The sequence below is a fragment of the Pholcus phalangioides genome, unplaced genomic scaffold (genome assembly GCF_987345545.1).
Source record: "Pholcus phalangioides strain wild (caught in Gottingen) unplaced genomic scaffold, Ppha-v1.0 ptg000015l_1, whole genome shotgun sequence".
Lineage (NCBI taxonomy): Eukaryota > Metazoa > Arthropoda > Arachnida > Araneae > Pholcidae > Pholcus > Pholcus phalangioides.
In genome coordinates, this window is record NW_028301608.1 from 20,888,914 (window position 1) to 20,910,278 (window position 21,365).

The 21,365-nt window shown below is 37.5% G+C and overlaps 1 protein-coding gene across 1 annotated transcript in view; it reads left to right on the forward strand.

The window, feature by feature from the left end:
* Appl (amyloid-beta-like protein) overlaps nucleotides 1-21,365 on the forward strand; it is a 152,651-nt gene that overhangs the window by 38,937 nt on the left and 92,349 nt on the right. Inside the window, exon 2 of the mRNA XM_089243141.1 lies at nucleotides 7,534-7,716. Within this exon, the coding sequence (XP_089099267.1) occupies nucleotides 7,534-7,716 (183 nt within the window). The remainder of the gene's footprint in view (nucleotides 1-7,533; nucleotides 7,717-21,365) is intronic.

Sequence of the window (21,365 nt, forward strand, 5' to 3'; positions counted from 1 at the left end):
AAAGTTGCTATTTTTATAAATTGTGCACAGATAGAATGAACTCGACCATTTTTTGGCAATTACAGAATTTTTACAAATTTGAATTTTTTATATATTATTTATAATTTTTTGATTGCATTTTTAGTTGGATTGCTGTATTTTAGTAATTTATAACATCCATACTTGTTATGGGCATCTTTTCTCAGCCACCTCGTTGAGCATTTTGCCTGTTGTGGACTTGTATTTGTATAACTCTGAATTTAATTTACTTTTCGCAATTTGTGAACCACACCTGCAATGATTGGCGATATATTTGCTGAAAACTTAAGTCAAATATCTCCGTTAATATTACATTTAAAAAATATTTGCAATTTTTTTTGTAAATGACTTGTCAGAGCCGCAATTACATTTCAGTGACTAAATTTTTTAGCACACGGGTCTACATAAAAAGTCAATTTTTCTATGTGTACTACCTCTTTGGAAATTTAAGACACTGAGTAACCGTAGGCCATTTAAAAACTTTTTGTAATTGAAAGTATGTGTGTTCCCAAAGCCTATGATTGCAGAGGTATCCCCTGTGCAAACAATTTGGGACAGCCTGTGTAGTCTTCCAATTATAGAATGTCTGCGTCTAACACTTCAGTAATGGATTATCAGCAATAAGTTTCCGTCGATAATAACTATTTTTGAAACAGAATAAAAGAACAAAAGGGTTTCCGGGGAATGGAACCAGTTTTGTTTAGGTGTGGTAGATTGCATAAGTGAGTCATCACCCTATCTTAGCAACCACCGGTATTTATTTTTAATGCCGTTCGGTGAATCATTCATTTCCCCCTCTCTCTCTCACTTATGGTGTGCATCATCATCAACAGTAAAGAAAATGAAAATCCAGTCCAAATCGAAATTCATGATATCGATTGCTCCATTTCTGTTTTTCACATATATATTTTTCCCACCTCTCGGTCGGAATGGCGCCAAAACCCTTTACTCGACCCGTCGTCTCGCCAATTCGACTTTTTCCCGTTTCCCTCCTCTAATGACTTAGTAGCGAGTCAATCTATGTACCGTACCGTATACTTTATATGTCCCATTTCTAGCCTGTGGGAAGCATTAGTCCTTACCTATAAACTTTCCAGTGCGGGGGGGGGGGGGAGATATACCGTCCAGACTCCAGCTCGTCTAAATGATGTCATCGTTTCTACTTGTGCGTGTGTCTATGACTGGACTCATTGGAAGAATTTCCATTAACCCCTTTCGGCAAACGATCTTCTCTCACTTCCCCTTAATAACGCTGATTTGACGAAGTACCCTCGGTTCCTAGACTAGTTTTTTCATCTAATCGATCGTCGTGGGGGGGCTGAGCGAGAGAAAGACCACCCGTACGCATGGTTCTTCCACGTGACATCTAATCGTACTTGAAAGAATATTATTGAATTCCTAAATAAGTCGTGAAAAACGTAGAATGTAATGATATTATGCAAACGTGGAGATGAACTGCATCCAAAAAATGATACTTTGGGTGGGGCGACATTTTCAAACTGTATGAAAAGCTGAATAGGCCTGTTCAAGCATTTTAGGGGGACGAGGGTGAGCAAATTTAAGCTTTTATTCCGAGATCTCAAGCATATTTACTTGCGTGGATCATTCGCGGTATTCTGCGTGTGTAATACATGCTCAAGTAAGCTTACGACGCTTTTGTAGAGGAAGAATTTGCCCTGCTCATGATGTTAGAATGCTGCACAACCGGATCTCTTCGTCGAAAAGTGGATGTTATGTCAAATTTTGAGTGAATGCTTTTACCGTAATGAATCTAGTTTTTCTTTAAAAGTTATCACCCAGGGAGATTTAAGTTGGTGTCTGGAAAAAAATGGTAAAATTGGAGCAATGCAAATTATACTGCAGCGGTTCTTATCTTTATCTGCCTAGGAACGTATACGTAGTTTTTTCATAGAGGCAGCGGGCCAAAATTGCTACTTCATTTAATGTCAATTTGTCTGTCTTTCCCGAGTCCCCCGATACCTGCAGGCACCAGATTGAAGACCACTGCTGCTGCGCTGTTTCATGAGGCGAACTAAAAAGCTCGCTTGGGGGGAGGGAGAACGAAAACGTTTTCCTCATTTGGTAAGGCCCACTCCCGGATGCAATGTTTCATCCCAATTTATGGGAGAAATGAGGAAAAAGGAACAGGAAAAACTAAGATTATATATTCTGGCTCTTCCCCTACCAGAGACTTTCCAGCGATTTTAATAGTCCTGGTGAAAAGAGGCAAAATGTCAAACATTAGCTCCGAGACCCGAATTATGGAGGAAAAGGGAGATCTTTGCATTCGCGGAAAAGGGTTTCACTGAGGAATTTTATTGGGAGGGAGTTTTTTTTTAATACCCCTTATTCTCATTTTTACTCCTCTTTGGAAATAAAGCGTTCGATCGTACTTTCCCTCCTCTCTGCCTTCATTCTCGTGCACACAGTTCCCCGTAGTTTGAGAATTTTATTGTGATCGGTAAATTTGGTTGTTTCTCCTGGTTCACCCTCTATATCCCCCCCCCCTTTTCTTTGTTTTTATTTCCACTCGTTCGATCGGGACCTACTAGAAGTCAGTCTCGTGGTGGCAATGTATTATTTATTTCATGAGGAAATGAGCCAGAAAACGGCAAAAAAAAAAAAAAAAAGCGCCCAGAAATATTTTCATGATTCTGCTTTTCAATTTCCTTGATATTGGATGTTCATCCTTGTCTTTTCCCATGTGTTTTCCTTTAATAAAATTCTTCAGTGAACTTGAATAATGGGAAATTGTTTAGAAATACTATTTTGAAACCCTTGAAACATTATTTGGTTCTATGTGACGAATTCTTCTTGCCGAAAGTCCTACCCGGAAACTTTAGTCTTCCTGATGACACTACTTATTGTGGATCTTTTCCTGGTGTCTGTCATTTATTTGCTCGAAATTTATAAAAATTTAATTCCTGACCCCCAAAGTAGAATGTACCGAAAATCGCGTATGTTGCAGATCTCGGGAAGAATTCTAAAAAAGGAAGGGAAAAGAACTCGCCTGTGTAGAAAACCTTATCGTGGGAATTATTATACCGCAGAATATTTTCCCCTCAGCTGATGGGTTGTTGCAGAACAATGCAAAATAATTTTGCTTTGGAGTTTCTGACTGTTAAATTCAATTTAATTTATTGTCAGCGGGAATCAGGAGTCACAGACTTTAGTCTGCCTTTTCTCTATGGTAAACGATGAATACCTGTTTTGCTATTGCCACCTGATATTATCACTCTAGAAGCAACAAAAACGCATGGGTCAAGGCGCACAAATGAAAGAGTGGACTCGTAGTCTGTCCATTTTTGCACAAAACCTTTCTATCTAATCGTTGTAGAAAGGGCAGGATAGGGAACAGCGGTTAGCTATATCTATAATGCTGCTCTTTCTATTAAAATTAGAAATAGCAGGATAGGGAACAGCAACTAGATATACTGATATCATACTTTTTTCGAAGATGTCAGATGAGTCAGTCTGGTACAGTGTGTCAAAGAGCTCTAACTTGGGTAAAAGCTCAAATGATGGAGAGAATAAGACGCAATTCGAAGTGTATTTGGGTATGTGGCTAGAAGATGGACAATAGATGGACCAGAAATATTCTGAATTGGTATCACCGATAAATGTCCAATATTTCGCGCGCGCCCCCAATCCTAACGGTGTAATGAGGTCCGAAAGATAGTTGGAATTAAGTGGATAAGTCATCAGACTACTTTACCAAACACCAGCTCCAGCCATATCGCTATATTGCAATTTACTGCCATTAATAAGTTGGAGCCTTCCTTCATTTCAAAATCTATCTGCCTGTGATCGCTTCAACCTCCTTAGAGAAAATATCTTATCTATATTCTTCCTCGGGTTTGAACGTGGGACCGTGACGGCAACCTTCACGGTGGTAGGCCAAAGTGTCATTTCTCTCCACCGGGAATTTAACCCATGACCTCTTGCATACCGGGCCCAATCGCACTGACCATTATACCATACAGACGATCTTTCCCTTAAAAGACACACAGTAGCGTTACTTGCTGAGTAGAGGCATTGCAGCCTCCACTACTGTGCGTGTTTTAATAAGAAAATGATCGTCTCTCTATGGTATAATGGCCATTGCATATAGTCATTGTTATATAATGGTCTCAGGGCGCTTGCCCGGTATGCAAGAGGTTCTGGGTTCGATTCCTGGTGGAGAAAAATGACAATTTTTTCCTGTTCACCTCGGCATAATATCCAGAAAGCCTATTGGTTTCATTATTTAGGACTGTTCTTCTTGAGCGAAAACATGGTTAGCGGCTTCTAAGAAATTTGGCTGGCATCTAAATATTTTTCAATTTTTCAAGCCCTAAAATGTAGGTTGTATCCAGGGCTCCCACTCGACCTACTTTTCCTACATTGTCCTACTTTCTAGTTTTTGTCCTACTTTTTCCGAAAAAACCTATCAACAAAATTCATATAATTTATTTTAATTGAGGAGGTAATCATCGATATATTGCCAAATAATACAAATGTAGTAGACTGAAATTAATGATTCTACCGAAGCAGAAATTGTATTGTTTTTAAAGTTATTTGAGGGCTTGTATATGGACCATTTAGTGGTTTATTAATTTTTTATTTGCTTAGTTTGAGGGTTCAACAGGTAGAGTAGTCATTAAAAAACTTCTACCTGGTTGAAAAAAAAGTTTTTACTTATTACTTTTATGGTCTCGGGCAGTAACAGTCATCATTGAAAATTATGGTGCACATTTTGTGTATAGGTGACACAACAGTTTGCATAATAAAGCATTTGGGTGCATGGGCCTATTCTAGGTTTTGTGACTGATGTGATACCCAATAACATTCAGTTGTCTTCTGTATTTTTAAGGCGCATGCAGAGGCATAAATAATACTTTACTCAGCAAACAGCTAGAAATGATTGTAATTGCTTCATTTGTCAAAAACGATTGCACTGGCGTTGAGTGCTAAAATTTAAACACATCCTTTTGAAAAAGGGATGGACAATGCAGTAAAAATGTCTGGTCCACCTTGACTTATTTATATCGGACCTTGTAGTTTACACATTTTACACCGTGCTCTTTTAAGTCGTCTCAAAAGAGCGTCATTCTTAAAAACTTAAATATCTTCATAATTTGCTGTGTGCATTGTCGAAGAGAGTGGGCAGTGGAAGACTCAAAAAAGAATGTAATATAAATATTGTGAGGGAGACAAAAAAAAAAAAAACTGATTGCTAGTACCCTATTTTGGCCAAAAGTTGTTTTTGTTACGAAGTCATCTGTCATTTTGCTTTGGCTCGAGTCAATCTTACAGGATACTGAAATAGTGTGCGTTTTCTTTAATTTTTCAAAATTTTTTTTTTCTAGAGTTTTTTTTTTTATTATGCTATGATTATATGTTGTCTAAGGGATGGGGGGTTGGGTTACTCCCACTCTACTTTTTCTCATTTTTGAGTGGTAGCCCTGATTATATCAAGACTTGGATGCTCCGTTAAAATTGTGTAACAGTTTTCAAACGACCACTTTTGAATATACGGATGGGGTTAAAACATGACTTTTATTCAACTAAGAGAGAAATTCTGATTGAAATTTTGCTGTTTTACGCGTGTAATCCGTTATGAGTGCTTCAGATTCTGCAGCGAATTTTGAAATAAAACCCATTGATTTCACATTTCTTACAATTACTGACACCAGGTTGAAACGCTAATGAATTCATTTACGACTAACTGAAAATTAATCCCATATAACAGCGCCCCCTCCCGTGAATTTTTCCAGTTTCAATCGGATCATGTTTGATGTTTATTTGACTCGTTAACAGAAAATTATGACTCAATTTTCGAAAGTGCTGTTAAATGATTATCTATTATTCAACTTAATTTTTTTGCGAGACTTCCCATTTTGGCAGAATTCATTGTTATCTTGAAGTACGGTTGATATCGAATAACGTGCTTCACGAGCTTTTTCTTCGATTATCTCTGTAAAAATTGAGTTCCCCCCCCCCCCCCCTGCTTCACTCCCTGAATCTAATTTTCCCCTCTGGAGTTTTCCGTGCTAGCGTTCTGGGAATCAGAGAAGAATGAAAATGTTTCTTGTCTTGGTGTGGGGAGCTCTTCTGTTTCGTGACTGGAGCAATCGGCGGAAATTTCTGTTCCGGGAATCGGTTGTTGTGGAGTTTTCGTATATAATATGGGAAGAAGAGAATCTTTCTTTTAGGTGGTATTGCGTGATGCCCGGAGAAAAGTTCCGTGAAAAGAAGTGAAGCTTGAATCCCGGACACAAAAGATATTTAAGAATTTTCGTGATCTACGGTTGTTTCATCATCCTAAGATGCACATCAACAATTACCAGAAGCATGCTATCTGGTATGACTGCGTGGTATTTCGTTGAACTTCGCCTATATTCTCAACCTTGACACGATTCGCCAGTGGGATAACTCGGAAGTGCAATCTAGAATTGTGTTGAGGGAAGGAATCGAAATCACGAAGCTCATTCACGATAAATGCAATATACCCCTTTCAGTAGCGTATGCTGGGATTTCCCCCTTGTGTAGCTTGTGAACCCTACCTTAACCGATATAAATGAGTAAATATCTGCATAAAGATGCAAAAGAGTTGAAACAAGGGCTTTCAGAGCTATAAAAAATATAAATCTACTATTATAGAAATTTGATTATTTTAATGGTACAGTTTAACATAAATAAAATTTAACACAAATTATTTACGTCATTTCTGTGGGTACTGATCTTTAGGGATATGTGAAACGAATAAATGCAAAAAATTGAATTTTTTTCTATTTTTCTGCGAAATCTCGATAATTTAAATTTTATCGTTAATTCTTCCGTGTTTCCAAGCTATAATTGACACCTTAAAAAGACTACGAAACTAAATACTAAAATAAAGGATCTAGTATCAGACTCCGCGTGTTACACGACGTGCTTCAAATCATTAAAAACACTTCTTGGTGACAACATTTTGCACTACCAATACTGGGCGCATAAAGTGAATCTTGACGCATTAATTGAAGAATTCAAAGACAGAATATTAAAATTGTGGCCAAGCCGAAGGTAACTTTTTTTGCACTCAAGAAAAATGTCATAATTTTGCACATTACGAACCTAATAATCATGTTTACAGCAAAACAACATAAAAAATTTATATAACTCCTTTCACAGAAAGGGATATACACCACACAATAAAATATTATCAGTAAATTTTTAATTATGCAAAAAATTCCAATTAATGATTTTTTAAAATTAGTTAGTTTTTTTTTTTTGCTTAGATTTACATACATATTCGGTCAAATGCCTGATCATTAGTCGGCCGAATAGCAGCCAAATATTCGTCCCATCTGTACTCAGACTGCAATTTAGTCATCGCGCATGAAAAATTTTAGGTGCCGATGTCGATTTTTCAATCCCCATGGTACAATGGCGTCTGGGATTTGTCATGTACTGATGCACATCCGGGTATGAAAGATTATCCTACCCTGTCATATGGACCTTGTGATGTGAGATTTTCTTATTCATTTCTTATAGGAGGACCTCAGCGATAATGTGGATTCCAAGCCGAATCATTTCCAGCCTATGGTGGCGGTACTTTGCGGACACGGAAAGTTGCTGAATAAATACCTGGACGAGGACAGGCGATGGGTCAACGATCCCGATCCGAAGTCTATCTGCACCAAGGATAAACTTGAGATATTGGAGTACTGCAAAAAGGTATGCATCTAGTTATAATTATTTTTTTTCAGTGCAACTTGATAAATACTGCCTAATCGAAAAAATATGTACCTACTTTAGTTCTAAACAAATAGAATATAGAAGAAAAATCATGATCCTTCCATATAAAAATGTAAGTTGATATAACACCAGGAAATTATGACCGAAATGATATCGATAAACTTGCATAAAACATTCGAGATCGGTTCCACCCTTGTATTATACACAAACTGCTCCGAACATTTCCTGATAAAACTATCCGGTAATCCGAGCTTATTTTTAGGATCGACGGGAGAAAAAAAAATATTGTTTTTATATCATTTTTATCGCTTCCTTCTCGAGATACTATACGTGGTGAGAAGAAGAAACCCCCCGGATTTTTATTTTATTCGCTGTGGTTTGGAATGTATGACCGCCATCAAAGAGAATTTATGGGAATTGTGTTATCCACTGTCCGAACATATATCTGTCGAGGATTGTAATGTGATCCGTATTAGTTAGGAAAACAATGTAGCAGATGAATTGCCCTTCGACGTCTGCGGTATCATTTTCCGTGCACGTCGGCACCTCATTTTTCAGAGCTAGTCCTTCCTTGCCTTTTTATCATTCGATAAGAAAGAGATTCATTTCCCTGCCTCTTTCTTTTTTGTTTTTAAACTCAGATTTTTTTTTCGTAGTAGATAATTCATCTACTTCAGAAAATGGCTCTGGCTTCAAATTCTAATATATTAATCGCTTTTAATATAGCAGTTGAATTGTTTTGCAATTAGCATTGATTTATCTCCTCCTTGGTCGTCCACAACCCGTCTATTTAATTTGGTTAAAAATTGTGTTGTACATGTTGAATATAACTAATGAGCAGGAGAGAGAGTAACGGATATGTTACTTGTCATGTGTTATTCTATTCTCAATTTTATACAATGGATGAGAATACTTTTTATTTTTGTAACCCTTTAAATTGTTGGAGCTTCTCAAAAAAGAAGCACCGAAGATAGAAGAAAAAAAGACAACTTGTGTGTTGTCAGTTGAATATGGTTAAATAATCACCTTCCATCTCTAGTGGGGGGAGGGGGGGGGGCTTTTAACTCTGTGGTATCCGGTAGTGTTTTTTCCCTTTTAAACGATATTATTACGGCAGTTTTCTTCCTTTAAATATTTAAATTACATCTCATAATACAGTGGACGCTCGATATAACGACCCCGTTCGTCCCGTCGAAAACAGACATTGGCGAGGTCGTTGTATCGGAAATAAAACTTATAGTCGTTCTATGAAAACATTTGGGACTTACCTGACCGGTCATTGTAATGGAACGGTTTCTATATCGTGGGGTCGTTATAATGAGCGTTGACTGTATTCTAATTTTTCATACACACATTCACTATACTAAAACAAAATGTGCATAACCATAAACTTGTCTGTCTTCTTCATAAGCCAGATGAAGGCAATCTGTAGGTCGTCCAACAGCTTACTTAAGGCTGGGAAACGATAAAAAAATTTTAACTCTGTTCTAAAACCCTATCTTTCATTTATTTCAAACCGAGCATAACTCCGATCTATTGCCATGTGCAATTTACTACCGAGTGAGTTGGGCCAAAAAGCGTGAATGTGTCTCCCTAACAGTCTGAGTGCGTATATAGTGTTAGTCTGATTATCCATTGCTGCCATCTATATTTCAGAAGTGAAGGGAATAAGTATAATGATTGAACAATTATACTGTTGTAGACCTCTATGACGATATTTTTTAATGGGGAGATCGGCTCGCATTTGCACCTCTAAATTGGAAACCACAAATAAAACCCGTCTGTCATCATGTAGGTAATTCACACCGAGTTCTGTGAAAAACCTTGATCCCTGCCGGTATAACGTGGAATACACGCGATTCAATGCTATTTCCATGCGTCCTTCTCAGAAGTTTCGGTTATTTGACGTGCTGCATCTCCCTGAGACTATAGTTTCACATTCAAAAAAATGTTGAATTGTGTTTGTTAAATGTAGCTTTTGTTATACCGACACCGTACGTGGGAGGGGGGGGGGGGGTTATTCCAAATTTCGTCAGCTTCCTCTTTGAAAAAGTCTCGAAACAAGTCAGCAACCCCGTAACATAAATATTTATTCGTTGGCTTGTGTGAGCACTCATTGTCTTTTTGGTCATTTCCGATTCGGAAGTCGGATGGCAGCAACCACTTAACACATAATTCAACGCCTGGTTTAATAATTAAATAAACTTCTACTCATCCGTTCGATGAACAGAAAAGTATGACAGGGGTAGAGAGTTGGTTAGAATTCGTCAGAATGGGCACGTGTTCCCATGAATATCAACTGCTACGCCACTTCACCCACCTCCCCGAGTGAATGAATCTGTTTTTCAGATCTCTTAAGACAACCGTCCGAAAGAATATCGATAGGATTACGAAGCGAATAAAGGAATTAAGTCTGTCTCTCTCTAGATTTGTTTCTCAGCCATCAATTATGCTTTCTAGAGTTGGTTCTGCATTACTTCACCAGGGAAGAAAAAACATTTTCGTACATAGTCTTTTCCTCCCCAATGGAAAAACACAAAATTTTTGTTTTCAGAAAAAAAAAGTCCATTAAATTAGTTCCGTACATTAGAGACTGATACAAATTTTGAAGATCTCTCTTAAGAAAAGTAGTTGTGAGGGAACAAAATTTTGATATTTTTTTTTTTAATAGCAATTCTTCAAGGAGAAATGAAACAAAACAGAAAAGAGCCAAACTCCAGGGAATTTTTATTCTCAGATTAAGGCTCAGTCATTTCCTCTTCCCCGTCCGTGGGATAGCTTTTCCGTTGTTTTTATTTCCGTTTCCGGCTTTCAAAATTCTTTATATATATTTTCGTTCCCTTGAAAATACGGGATATGGGGATCTTTTTTTTTCTCTGGGATTTGGAAAGGGAACATTTTTTTTCTTTGGTGGTTCTCAGACCTCACAGTGAATGTGGTTTTCATATGCGCAAAAATTTCTTTTTTTTCTCGTAAGGATCAAACGATTTCTTTCCTGATGAAATGGATGAAAATTCGGTTGTGTTTTTTTCCCTCCTGAAAGTTATTACTTTAAATACTAGTTCAAAATTTTTTCCTTACGTTGCGTGAACAACATCCTAATCCCAGTATATGTCAGTCTGAAATTGATATATTTGTGTATATACCGTATTTGTTTTCAGCGTAGAAATATAAGCCGTCTGGAAAGTATCCATCAGCGTGACTCGTGTGCGATTCATAACCGTGACGAGGAACGAGATCGTATACGTGTATTTTGTTATGTACGCAGTTGAGCCGCACAAATGTGACGAGATTATACCCGGGGAAAAAGGGTTTTGTGGTGTGTGTGGACTGCGCAAGGTGGTATGGAATAAGGCGTCTAGAAAGGAGGACAGACGCATTGTTCACCCATCTTAGATCACGAACACAATTGCAAGCTGGTTTCCGATTTGGTGGTAATCTTCAGATATGCAGTTAATGATTGACGAGGACACATTCCACTATATTTGGCAAAAACTGCATTATCGCTTTGATATCCGTCGGATGATTAATGGTTCAGACGTTCAAAACTTAGTCCAAAAAATTAATTGCCTGTATTTATTTGCCTGTGAAATGTAGGAAGTTTATATGTTGCCTGCATAAAATCCTATATATAGATGCGATCGGTCCCGCCGTATCTATTTAAAGGTAATCAGTTATCGCAGTGATTAGCCATCGTAGAATTCGTAACGCGTCGTTTAGCGAGGATGGCATTTTTCGCTGAGGAAACGTAATCAAGACTATCAATAAATAAATAAAGCCTAGACGTTGCAAAATTCGAAAATGGAGAAATTGTTGAGACACGTGGCTTGTCTCATAATCCAGTTTTTTCCCCCCGATGGAAATGGTATTAAGTGGATAGAAAAGCTTTTCCGTCAAAGCAACACACAAAGACCGAGAACATATTCTTTTATATCGGATGTGCGGAAGAAAAACTTTTTCCATCTCCGGAATTTCCTAAATCTCATCATCTCTACTCGTTTTGTCTTACCCAGTTCTTTTTTTTTCTAATCCGATGCTTCCCATTTTTTTCCCACTAAATTGTTACTGTATTATCATTAGTTTATTTTCTATATAGATTAATTTTCAAGCAACACACAATCTTTTGCTGATAAGGATTTTCATTCTTTTCATGAGCCAAAAGTTTTGGCGGAATTTATTCATTTACTTCATTTGAAATTTATTTTACCGGGGTCGAAAATGTGACGAAATACACTTGATTGAGATGTAGAACTCGCTTTATAATTTCCGAGTGTTTATCGTCGGATTTATATCCATGGCCTGTCTTGAGGGCCTTGGAATCCCTAGATTTTGCTAATCGCCGAGGTCTTTTGCAACCAGTGAAATTTTTTCGAATCGTATCATTGATGCAGTGTGTTATCCGAAAAAATAATATTCAAGAGTGATTTCACTCCTCTTAAAAATTTTAAATGGTAATTAAGTAAAAGTTTTTAAATGAAAAACAAATAGGTCTGTGTGTTAAAAAAGTTACCTAAAATTTGAAGGAGTATTTTCATTCCTCAACAAAATTTGAAGGAGTGAAATTGAATTTTGATGCTTGGATCACGCACTTAGATGCGTATTGGCGAACACTGCATTGATGTGCTGCGGTTAATTTCACTCATGGAGGAACAGATATTTCATGGTGTTCTACGTTATGGCCCGATTCGAACTGTCACAGCAAGTACTATATTCCCGAATTTGGCGGTGGCGCACTTTCTATTTTTTACCTCAAATCTCACGTAAAATTCAGCAATGCACAATCACCCTTCGTAGTGATGATGCCTTTGTCACATGACGTACAAGAAATTTTTTTTTTTCGACCAGTGGCCTATGACTAGTGTTTGAAAAATAGATGGCTGCATTAAAAATTCACGCAAAATACTAGATATACACTGAGACTTTTGGTACACGAGCATGATTCCAGCACAACTCATTCAATAATAAATTGCCAATGGCGATAGCTCGGATTTGTGCTTGATTTGAAAGAAATTTCTATGATTATCGCCGACCGAAATTACGCTGAGGCCTAGACATAGTTCTGGGTTAAGCGATTGCATGCACCGTCCCGCCCTTGTGAGGGCATACGGTAAGGGTTCTGTAGATCTGAGCTGTGATAGCCATCCCACACAGCACCAGAGGTTATATTAACGGTACTCGTACTTATACCAAAATAAAAGTGTCCCAGATAGTCGCAAAACCGATCCGTGCAAAATCGTCAACCGGGCGATCGAAAAACCCAAAAAACAATCCCAACGTCCTCCGAACTAGAAGACAAACTCTTAAAATATAAATAGGGCTACAAATTAGCAATCTGCCATAGCCAAGGGAAAGCTAATTAGATGCAAAAAAAGAATTTTCGAATGTTAATCTGTTCCGCTGCCCGGTATAATCGGTAACTCGCGATATATATGGCTCTTCTATGCCCATCGCTATCAGATTATTCGTATGGAAGCTCAGATACACTCGGATTCAACTCGGCGTAATACTGATTTTTGAATGAAACTCAGATGGAGTTCTTGATCAATAAATACCTCGCTAGAGCACACTTGGGTACTATAATGAGTAAGTACAACGGAGCTAGAGCGAACAACAAATGCATGACTTACATGCCACAAAGTATTCTCGTACGCTAATCATAGAAAACTTTTTACTCTCCTTACTATATGCTGATAAAAATTTAAATCCGGAATTAAAACCGTGTTGAAATTGAATTGCATTGTGACCTATTTATTATGATGAGGTCAGTTTAATGAGCTATCATCGTGACACAAAAGACTCGTTTGCTTGGAAAACGAGAAGTCATGTCCGACATATTTGCTTCTCGTTTTTTCAATGAATCTGTCGTGATTTGTGTCTGGATTTCTATATTATACAATAGTAGGCTTTCAACTTTTGATTCCTGTCATTGTTTTTTTAACTCTATACATGTACGCCATTCCTTGAACTGAGGATCATAGCGTAACACCGTATAAAGAATAGACTTGACGTGTTGACAACGAAATGATTCAGGTCTCTTCGGTATATCAAGTATGATGTAATAGTGAATAATCGATCCGTATTCAGCACTCAATACAGCCTGTTTGCAATTATTATTCTTTACATAATCACCGTTTTTACGGTCGAAAACTTCAATTTGATCCGCGTTGTCCTGTAATATGATGTATCATTACGGCCTGTTGAAGACACTAAGAACGTCGGTGTCTTGACATGTTGAAAATTCTGATTTTTCGTTTAACCAAGCGTCTCTGGAGTGTTAATGGGGTCAGAAAACACGGAAGGTCATTCCAAAATGACGGAAGACTGGAGCTGTAAGTTCTCCGGATCAGGAAAAATTATTTCCTTTCGAGTCTATTAATCGTCATTTCCGCTCATCCTGGTACGCAATAATCAAGTCTTAATTCATACTCCATCAGGGAATTAAATGGAGAGAATTAGAGACAAAATGATGAAGCAGACTCTTGGAAATTGAGTCTTCAAAAGCGGAAGAAAGACTTAAAAGGCTTTTATCATAGACTTACTTATAAAAGGTTTGTTCAGTTGAAGAGAGAATGAATCGTGATTATGTGTTAATGGTGTTTTAGGAATTTTGTTTCGGGTTACTTGTTGAAGTGATGCATTCTTTTAGAGACAGGAAAAACAGATGATGTTAGAATTTCTTCAAGAAAAGTAGTTTTATCAGCATGCGTGTGTTCGCGGATCCGTACCGATCTGGAGAATTCGCCTCCTGGCTATTTTTATAAGAAAAAGCCCCCCCCCCCCCGCTTTCCGCTATACGAAATTATTCTTCACAGGTGCCTGCGAGGGTTCCGTATTCCAGTTGAATTCACTTTTGAGTGAAATTCGAAAGCGCTGCACTCTTTATTCTTCGATTTTCCATTTCTCCTGAGAATTTTTCCCCCATAGTATTTTTACTTTTCTTCCTGGTATTTTATTTTTTTTTTCCGTGGAAAGATTTCGAATTTTTTATAATCTGTATTTTTCCTTTATGAAAATATTTTCCATGTCGAGTATGGAAAGATTTTATACTCCATTGATATTTTTTAATAAGCTTATGCTAGAAGTGTTTTTTTCCCTACTATCTGCTGAAAATTATTTGGTTGGGAAGATTTTAAAAAAAGTTACCCCTATTTCAAACCAGTTCATGTGTAAAATGCATGTGACTGAAGCGGAATAGTTTGCACCAGTGTTTCTTAAACTATTTCTCACCCATGCTCCCCGGGACCACATTGTTTTTCTGGCGGTTACACCTTTTCTTATCCAATGAGGGTATGTGAGGGTTATGCAGTGTTGTGTGTTGTGCCTTCTCAACAACATGGGCCCTTGGGCAAAAATATGTTCTGGAGGCCCCTTTTGCTGATAGCAACAATTTCGTATTTACTAATCTTGCATATCACGGTACCAGATCTCACCATGTAGGACCCACTATTGACATCCGACTCAGGGCCATGCCAGGATGGGACCCATGTGTTAACATGGCCCTGGTTCTAGGGTCATTTTAGCAGCATGAGGAGCCCCCGTACTTGTTTTGGAATACCCGTATACAAATTTGCATACTTATTAACGAAAGAAATAGTATAAAATTCGCATTGTCGTGAGACCCCCCCCCCCCCACACTTTCAAGGTCCTGGACTGTGTCCGGGTGGGCTTATGTGGTAAGATGGCCCTGGCTGTACGGGCGGTTCTGCTTCATTCTGAACGTACATTTACATCAAGATTTTCGCACCATATTTCACTTGAAGCTTCATTTCTTTACATTTGGTTTTTTTCTCTCAGTGCTTTGTGGCCCCCTTAGCAGCCTGTCATGGCTCCCCTTCCACTAGACCATAGTTTTCCAAACTTTTTGTTCCATCGCCCTCTTCAGAAATTTTTCTCTCTCATCGCCACCCAACTCAAACAAGCCCATAGAATCCAACGGTATAACCGTAGCTTCCATCGCCCATTTTGGGAAACACTGCACTAGACCAGTGGTTCTCAACCGGGGGCCATATGGCCCCAGGTGGGCCCTAGGATATTCCAGGGGGGCCACGGATGAAAATCTCACAAAAGGGGAGCCACGGCTACTGATACGGGGGCCACGAAGAAGTTTGTGAAGTTAATTTTTTTTAGTGACTCTAACTAAAGAAATTTAATTGCAAACAAAATGCATAGAATAGCATATATAGCATATCTTTTTCGCAAATTTTCCCCTATTCAAGTAACATTAAGATGAGGAAGAAAATAAAATACGTTGTTCATGTAATCTCGGTGGTTTTTTTATGACTTGGGGGTGATAGTAGGCCCTGACACAAACTATAGAAGAGGTTTAAGCAAAATGGAGTAACTGTAAAGACAGAAAATTGTGTGTTCGAAGACTTTTCATTCAAAGAGGGCTGAAATAAAGAAAACAGACAAAGATTTGATGACCATACATTGACATTCTTTTGAGTGCTGGTAGTAAATGCAATCCAAGAAGTCGATGAGTGAAAAATGAAAGCTTTTAAAAAACCCCATCGTTTTCATGCAATTACAGACGGATAACCATCTAGTTTAGCACAAAGCTATCTTCAGTAGTGGTCTGATGGGAAATATATTTATAAAAATCGAATAAAGAATGATTGCTCTGGGGTATTTTTTTATGAATTTTGAGGGGGGGGGGGTGCCAATTCATACCTTTGCTGAAAGTCGAATTCAGTTATAACGAACTCCAAGAGACCAAATCATGCATGAGAGAAAACACCCGCAAAATTTAATTTTTAAAATTTTTAAATTAAAACTACATTGCTGTATAACTTGACTTTTATTGCATAAAATTACTGTTGTTTCAATCGCAAGTGTTCATATGCCATTCCTTTCAATTTAACAGGAAAAACGTAATTTTGAACATATTTAAGACGACATAAGTAGTATAAAAAGGACAGTTCAAACACAGGGGGAGGCGCGGAGGCGCGCGCCTCACATCCGCTCCCTCACCGTGAACTTCATCCAAACCTCATTCACCCAACCCTCATCAGCTGAACGTTGTCTCCCTCCAATCGATGGAGAATATTTATCAAAATCCGAGGAGCGTCGGAAGATTGCATAAAATTACTGTTGTTTCAATCGCAAGTGTTCATATGCCATTCCTTTCAATTTAACAGGAAAAACGTAATTTTGAACATATTTAAGACGGTCTTAACGTAATTTGGTTTGCAATCCAAGAAGATAATGTATTAGGACTTCCTCTAAGATTGACACTACACCTTTAAAATTTTTTAATCGATACTGCAATGCTTCCTATCAATTAACTGACCTACTACTTAAGCCTGCTGCTGGCCTACTACTGGCCTTTGACCTTTGAAGACCAAACACACCCTGCTTCCCATCTCATTGAGATATCGAAGCGTTCCCGGAGGATGAGTATGTCTGGAAATTTTATATCTTCAGGATAATAAATAAAAATATTACATGTAAATTGCACGTATAAATTCACACATAATCAATGTTCGTCAATGGACGAATCATAATATAAGGAAGGAAAAAAATCAACTATAAAATCTACATCACAATCTTCCGAAAGTTCTTGATTCCATCCGAAAATGAACACTAGTGTCCACGCGCTCTAAACAGCGTCCCTTGACACTGTGGTCATAGCCTCGTTGAGGTATAATATATATAATCTCAATTTTTACAAGTTGTGATCAGACATTCATCAGTACAAAATGTCGATAGGCACCTACTATACTGGCCTGCAACATCCCAAATAATTTCAGTGCAATTTCCTATCCTGCAAGAACAATGTTGTGGACATTAGAAAAAAAATTCTTAAAGGGCGTGACGACCACATTTAAAGCAATTTAAATCCGTTTATTTGAGACTCATTGCGTCTGTTGATTTCTCAGAAAAGTGCAATAAATTCTCACGTAAGTCTTCACTTTGAAATGTCAGTAACCGGCTGAATGCATCTCTTTGTATCTGTCAACCTAAAATTTATGGTTTTTAGTGTTGATAATACGCATGCAAAACCAATTCAGCGAAGCGTTTGCAAAATCTGCAAAAACTGCGTGGATTTGATACTTTGAAATGATGTCTAAATGAAAATTTTCAAATAATTTAAATTGTTTTCTTCGTATAAATGAAATATTTTAATATTCAAAGCTATATATAGAGAGATTAATCGTGACCGTAGTAAAAGACTCATAAATGTGAAATTTTGTCATAAAATTGAGAGTGAGGCGCGAATCCCCTTGCGCACAAGTGGAATTTCGAGGCATTTATGCACAACCGAGCCCCTTTTGGTCACTTTTCTGTTTTTTCTCCACACCCTTTCTTCCTTTTGTTTCCTTCCTAAACTTATAAAAGTAAAAAGGACATAATCATTATAAAAAGGACTGTTTTCAGATCAAATTGCCAAAGTTCAATTACTTTAGTGCAAAAATGTCAGATTTTTATCCGGGGGGGGGGGATACAGTCAAACCCCATTATAATGAACTCCAAGATACCGGAGAAATCACTTCGTAATAACGAAATTTCGTTACAAAGGAATTCCAGATTTTTATATTGTTTCTATGTAAACTTTCCCGGGGATTAGAAAAGTTTTCGTTAAAACAATATTTTTTCCCGTTATATTCGTTAAAACGGGAGTCGACTTTATTTCGTCCCAAACTATTTTTTTATGTGTATATGCAGGCTCATGGGAAACAGGGCGTATGACACTTTACTGGCGGGCCATTAGTCTTAGAGACATACCCAACTAGAAAAAGTATATATCTCAGTGAATATTGCACTTGGAAACGTTGAATTTTTTTGTTGGAAACAAAACTTTCCAATTGGGTTTTGGGGCACATGGTGTCCGCATAAAGAGTTAACATTTTTATTTTAATAACTATGTAACCCCTGGCAACATGAATCAAATATCTGAGTACTACACATTATTCGGGTACTTTTTCCAACTGGAAGTATGCTTCTAGGACCAATGGTTCGCCAGTGAAATGTCATATGCCCCGTTACCTATGCGCCCTGTATATTAAATATAGTACGGACTGTTATGTAAAATATTGCCCTGTGTTTAAGCCAACTCGCACGTTGCTTCGTCCGCCTGCGAGAGAGCGGCCACGTTATGAACTAAAAAAACCACTTGAAGGTAGCTTGTCATCTGACGAAATATCAGATTTTCACCGTATCGAAATTGAAGTCAACAAACTGATAATTTTCTTATATATATTTGAAAATCTGATTATTTATATTTTCCGATGGGCTTGAAATCCTGATAATGAATCATTATTATGTTCACATGAACAGCTTTGTCACTGCGTACATGGTTTTTCTGGAATGAATGGTTCAAACAAATATTTAAAAAATTTTCACACGTATTTTAGTTAATTTTTTTAAATTCATAGTAGGGCTACAACATGAACCTATATCCTTGATACATGTATTATTGTTGAAAACGATGTGAAAGGTTGAACTTTTCAGTTGTGATTCATTTGTGTGGCTACTCCCTTATTACTACTTTTATCCGCATGAAGATAATAAAATTAATAAAACTGCTTGCTACCACTTTTTGCGATTTTTATCATTATAAGAATGCGTATTTTGGAAGCTACAACTAACATTTCTCCAAGAAACCATAATCATTTACACACACAAAAAACTAATTTGGAAATAATACAAATTTCATCCAGTCCAGTAACTTGATGACATTGTGCCGTCTTCAAGCACAGAGTTTACAGTGATTGAAAATAATTTATTCAATTTTTTACTGTATTCTATTATGTTTGTTTTGCTTTTTCATTATTTTCATAAATTAATCAAATTAAATTCAAACATATTTATACTTCAGACAATTTTTGAATAACTATCTTCTAATGGGAAAACGGGGGGAGGGAGAGAAGGAAGGGGGAGTAGAAAATTATTCATGTTCGTAAGGGGGGCCACATGAATGAGAAATGGATGAAAGGGGGCCATGGACAAAAAAAGGTTGAGAACCACTGCACTAGACCATAGTTTTCCAACCTTTTTTGTCCCATCGCCTCCTTTTTCAGAATTTTTTTTCTCCCAACGCAATCTAACGCATAAGATCCTATGTTGTACCTGTAGCTTCTGCCGCCCCCGAAACTTTCCATCGCCCACGTTGGGAATCACTGCACTAAACTGTCACCCGTGGCCACCTTCTAGAAATTGATTGAAAAAAATATTCACACGATGTGAATATTTCTTTCAGTGGAGGAAAAAACAAATTCGAATTTAGCATATAACCGGCTTTTCTGGATATATCTTTCATTTGATCTGTATTAACATGTTTGAGGAACCGCCTGCGATCATGTCATTATATAACAGCGTGATGTCATAGAGAGAAATTCAGATGTATTAGTCACTTTATTGAAAATTTTATAATTACAAGGTTACGCTACTATTCCAGCTTTTCGTGATCTTATAGAAATGAGAAATAGGCCGTGAAGGACATTTTTTCCGCTTACTCAGTAACGAAAAGCTATAATTTTATTTTTAATTTTTCTTCAAGCTTTGTAAGATGTGTCGCGTTTATATTTAGTCGTCCCGTCGAATGTCCTTGATAAATAACACAAACCGAGACTAAATCCACAGGTTTTTTTTAACTGTCGAACTCATCTCCTCTTTTACTTAAGGACTTTTTTTTTATATATTACGTCGAAACTTCAAATAAATGCATCTGGTTTGTGTGGTTTGCTTTGCCATCGCGCTTTTGCTACGCAACAACTGCGCACGGAACATCCGCAGCGTTTCGCGAAGAATAGTGGAGAAATAGAAAAGATAAACTTCACACGTTCGTGTTGCAACGGCGCATCATCCCGTCCTCACCGTGAAGTTCATGAATATTATATTAGACGGCATTAATTTCCATTCCATTTCTCGTGAGTTTTCAACAGACACCGCGTCGGAGATGTTGTTCTTCTGTCAGAGCCTGCATTATAATAAATCTCGACCTTTTCTTTTTTGTAAATCTCGTTTGTGAAAGGCTTTCCGTGTTATATGCGTGTGTTTGAATATAATAAAAGATTTCCTCCTATAAAGAGAAGACGCTGCTTCGCAAACAAGGAGAAAGATATTATAATAGCGACCAACGCCTTTAGATACTTTTTTTGTTTTTCAATACTCGTTGAATACCCTCCTCGTGACCACTTTTTTTTTAAAGCTGTTTGCGAAGCACTTCACACGGGAGACGGCGGTTTAATTGAGCTCTTCTTCCTCTTCCGATATGAGCTCAATCCCCCTTCCCCCCTCCTAGCCTGATGGGTAGATTGCTTTGGCCAAAATAAGGCCTGCGATCAAGTGGTAATGGGTTGATATCTGAAGTGCTTCTGGAAGGGCATTTTTAAATGGATTTTTTTTACATTGATGTAACATCTGATGGTGGTTTTGTGATAACCAAGTGTGTTGATAATTTATTTCTAAGATGGTTTGTTTAATGTTTGTCATTTATTTTACGAGTGGCATCTGTTTCTTTAATCCAAACTGAAAAAAGATTATTTTTTTCATCCTTGCTTAGACAGTGCACGCCGCCCAATGTGATCATATCGGGACTCGTCATTTCTGATTGTTTCCGAAAGATATCGAAAGCTAACGCCATCATCCTGAACTTAGTTTTTCTTTCCCACGTAAATAGTTGTTGC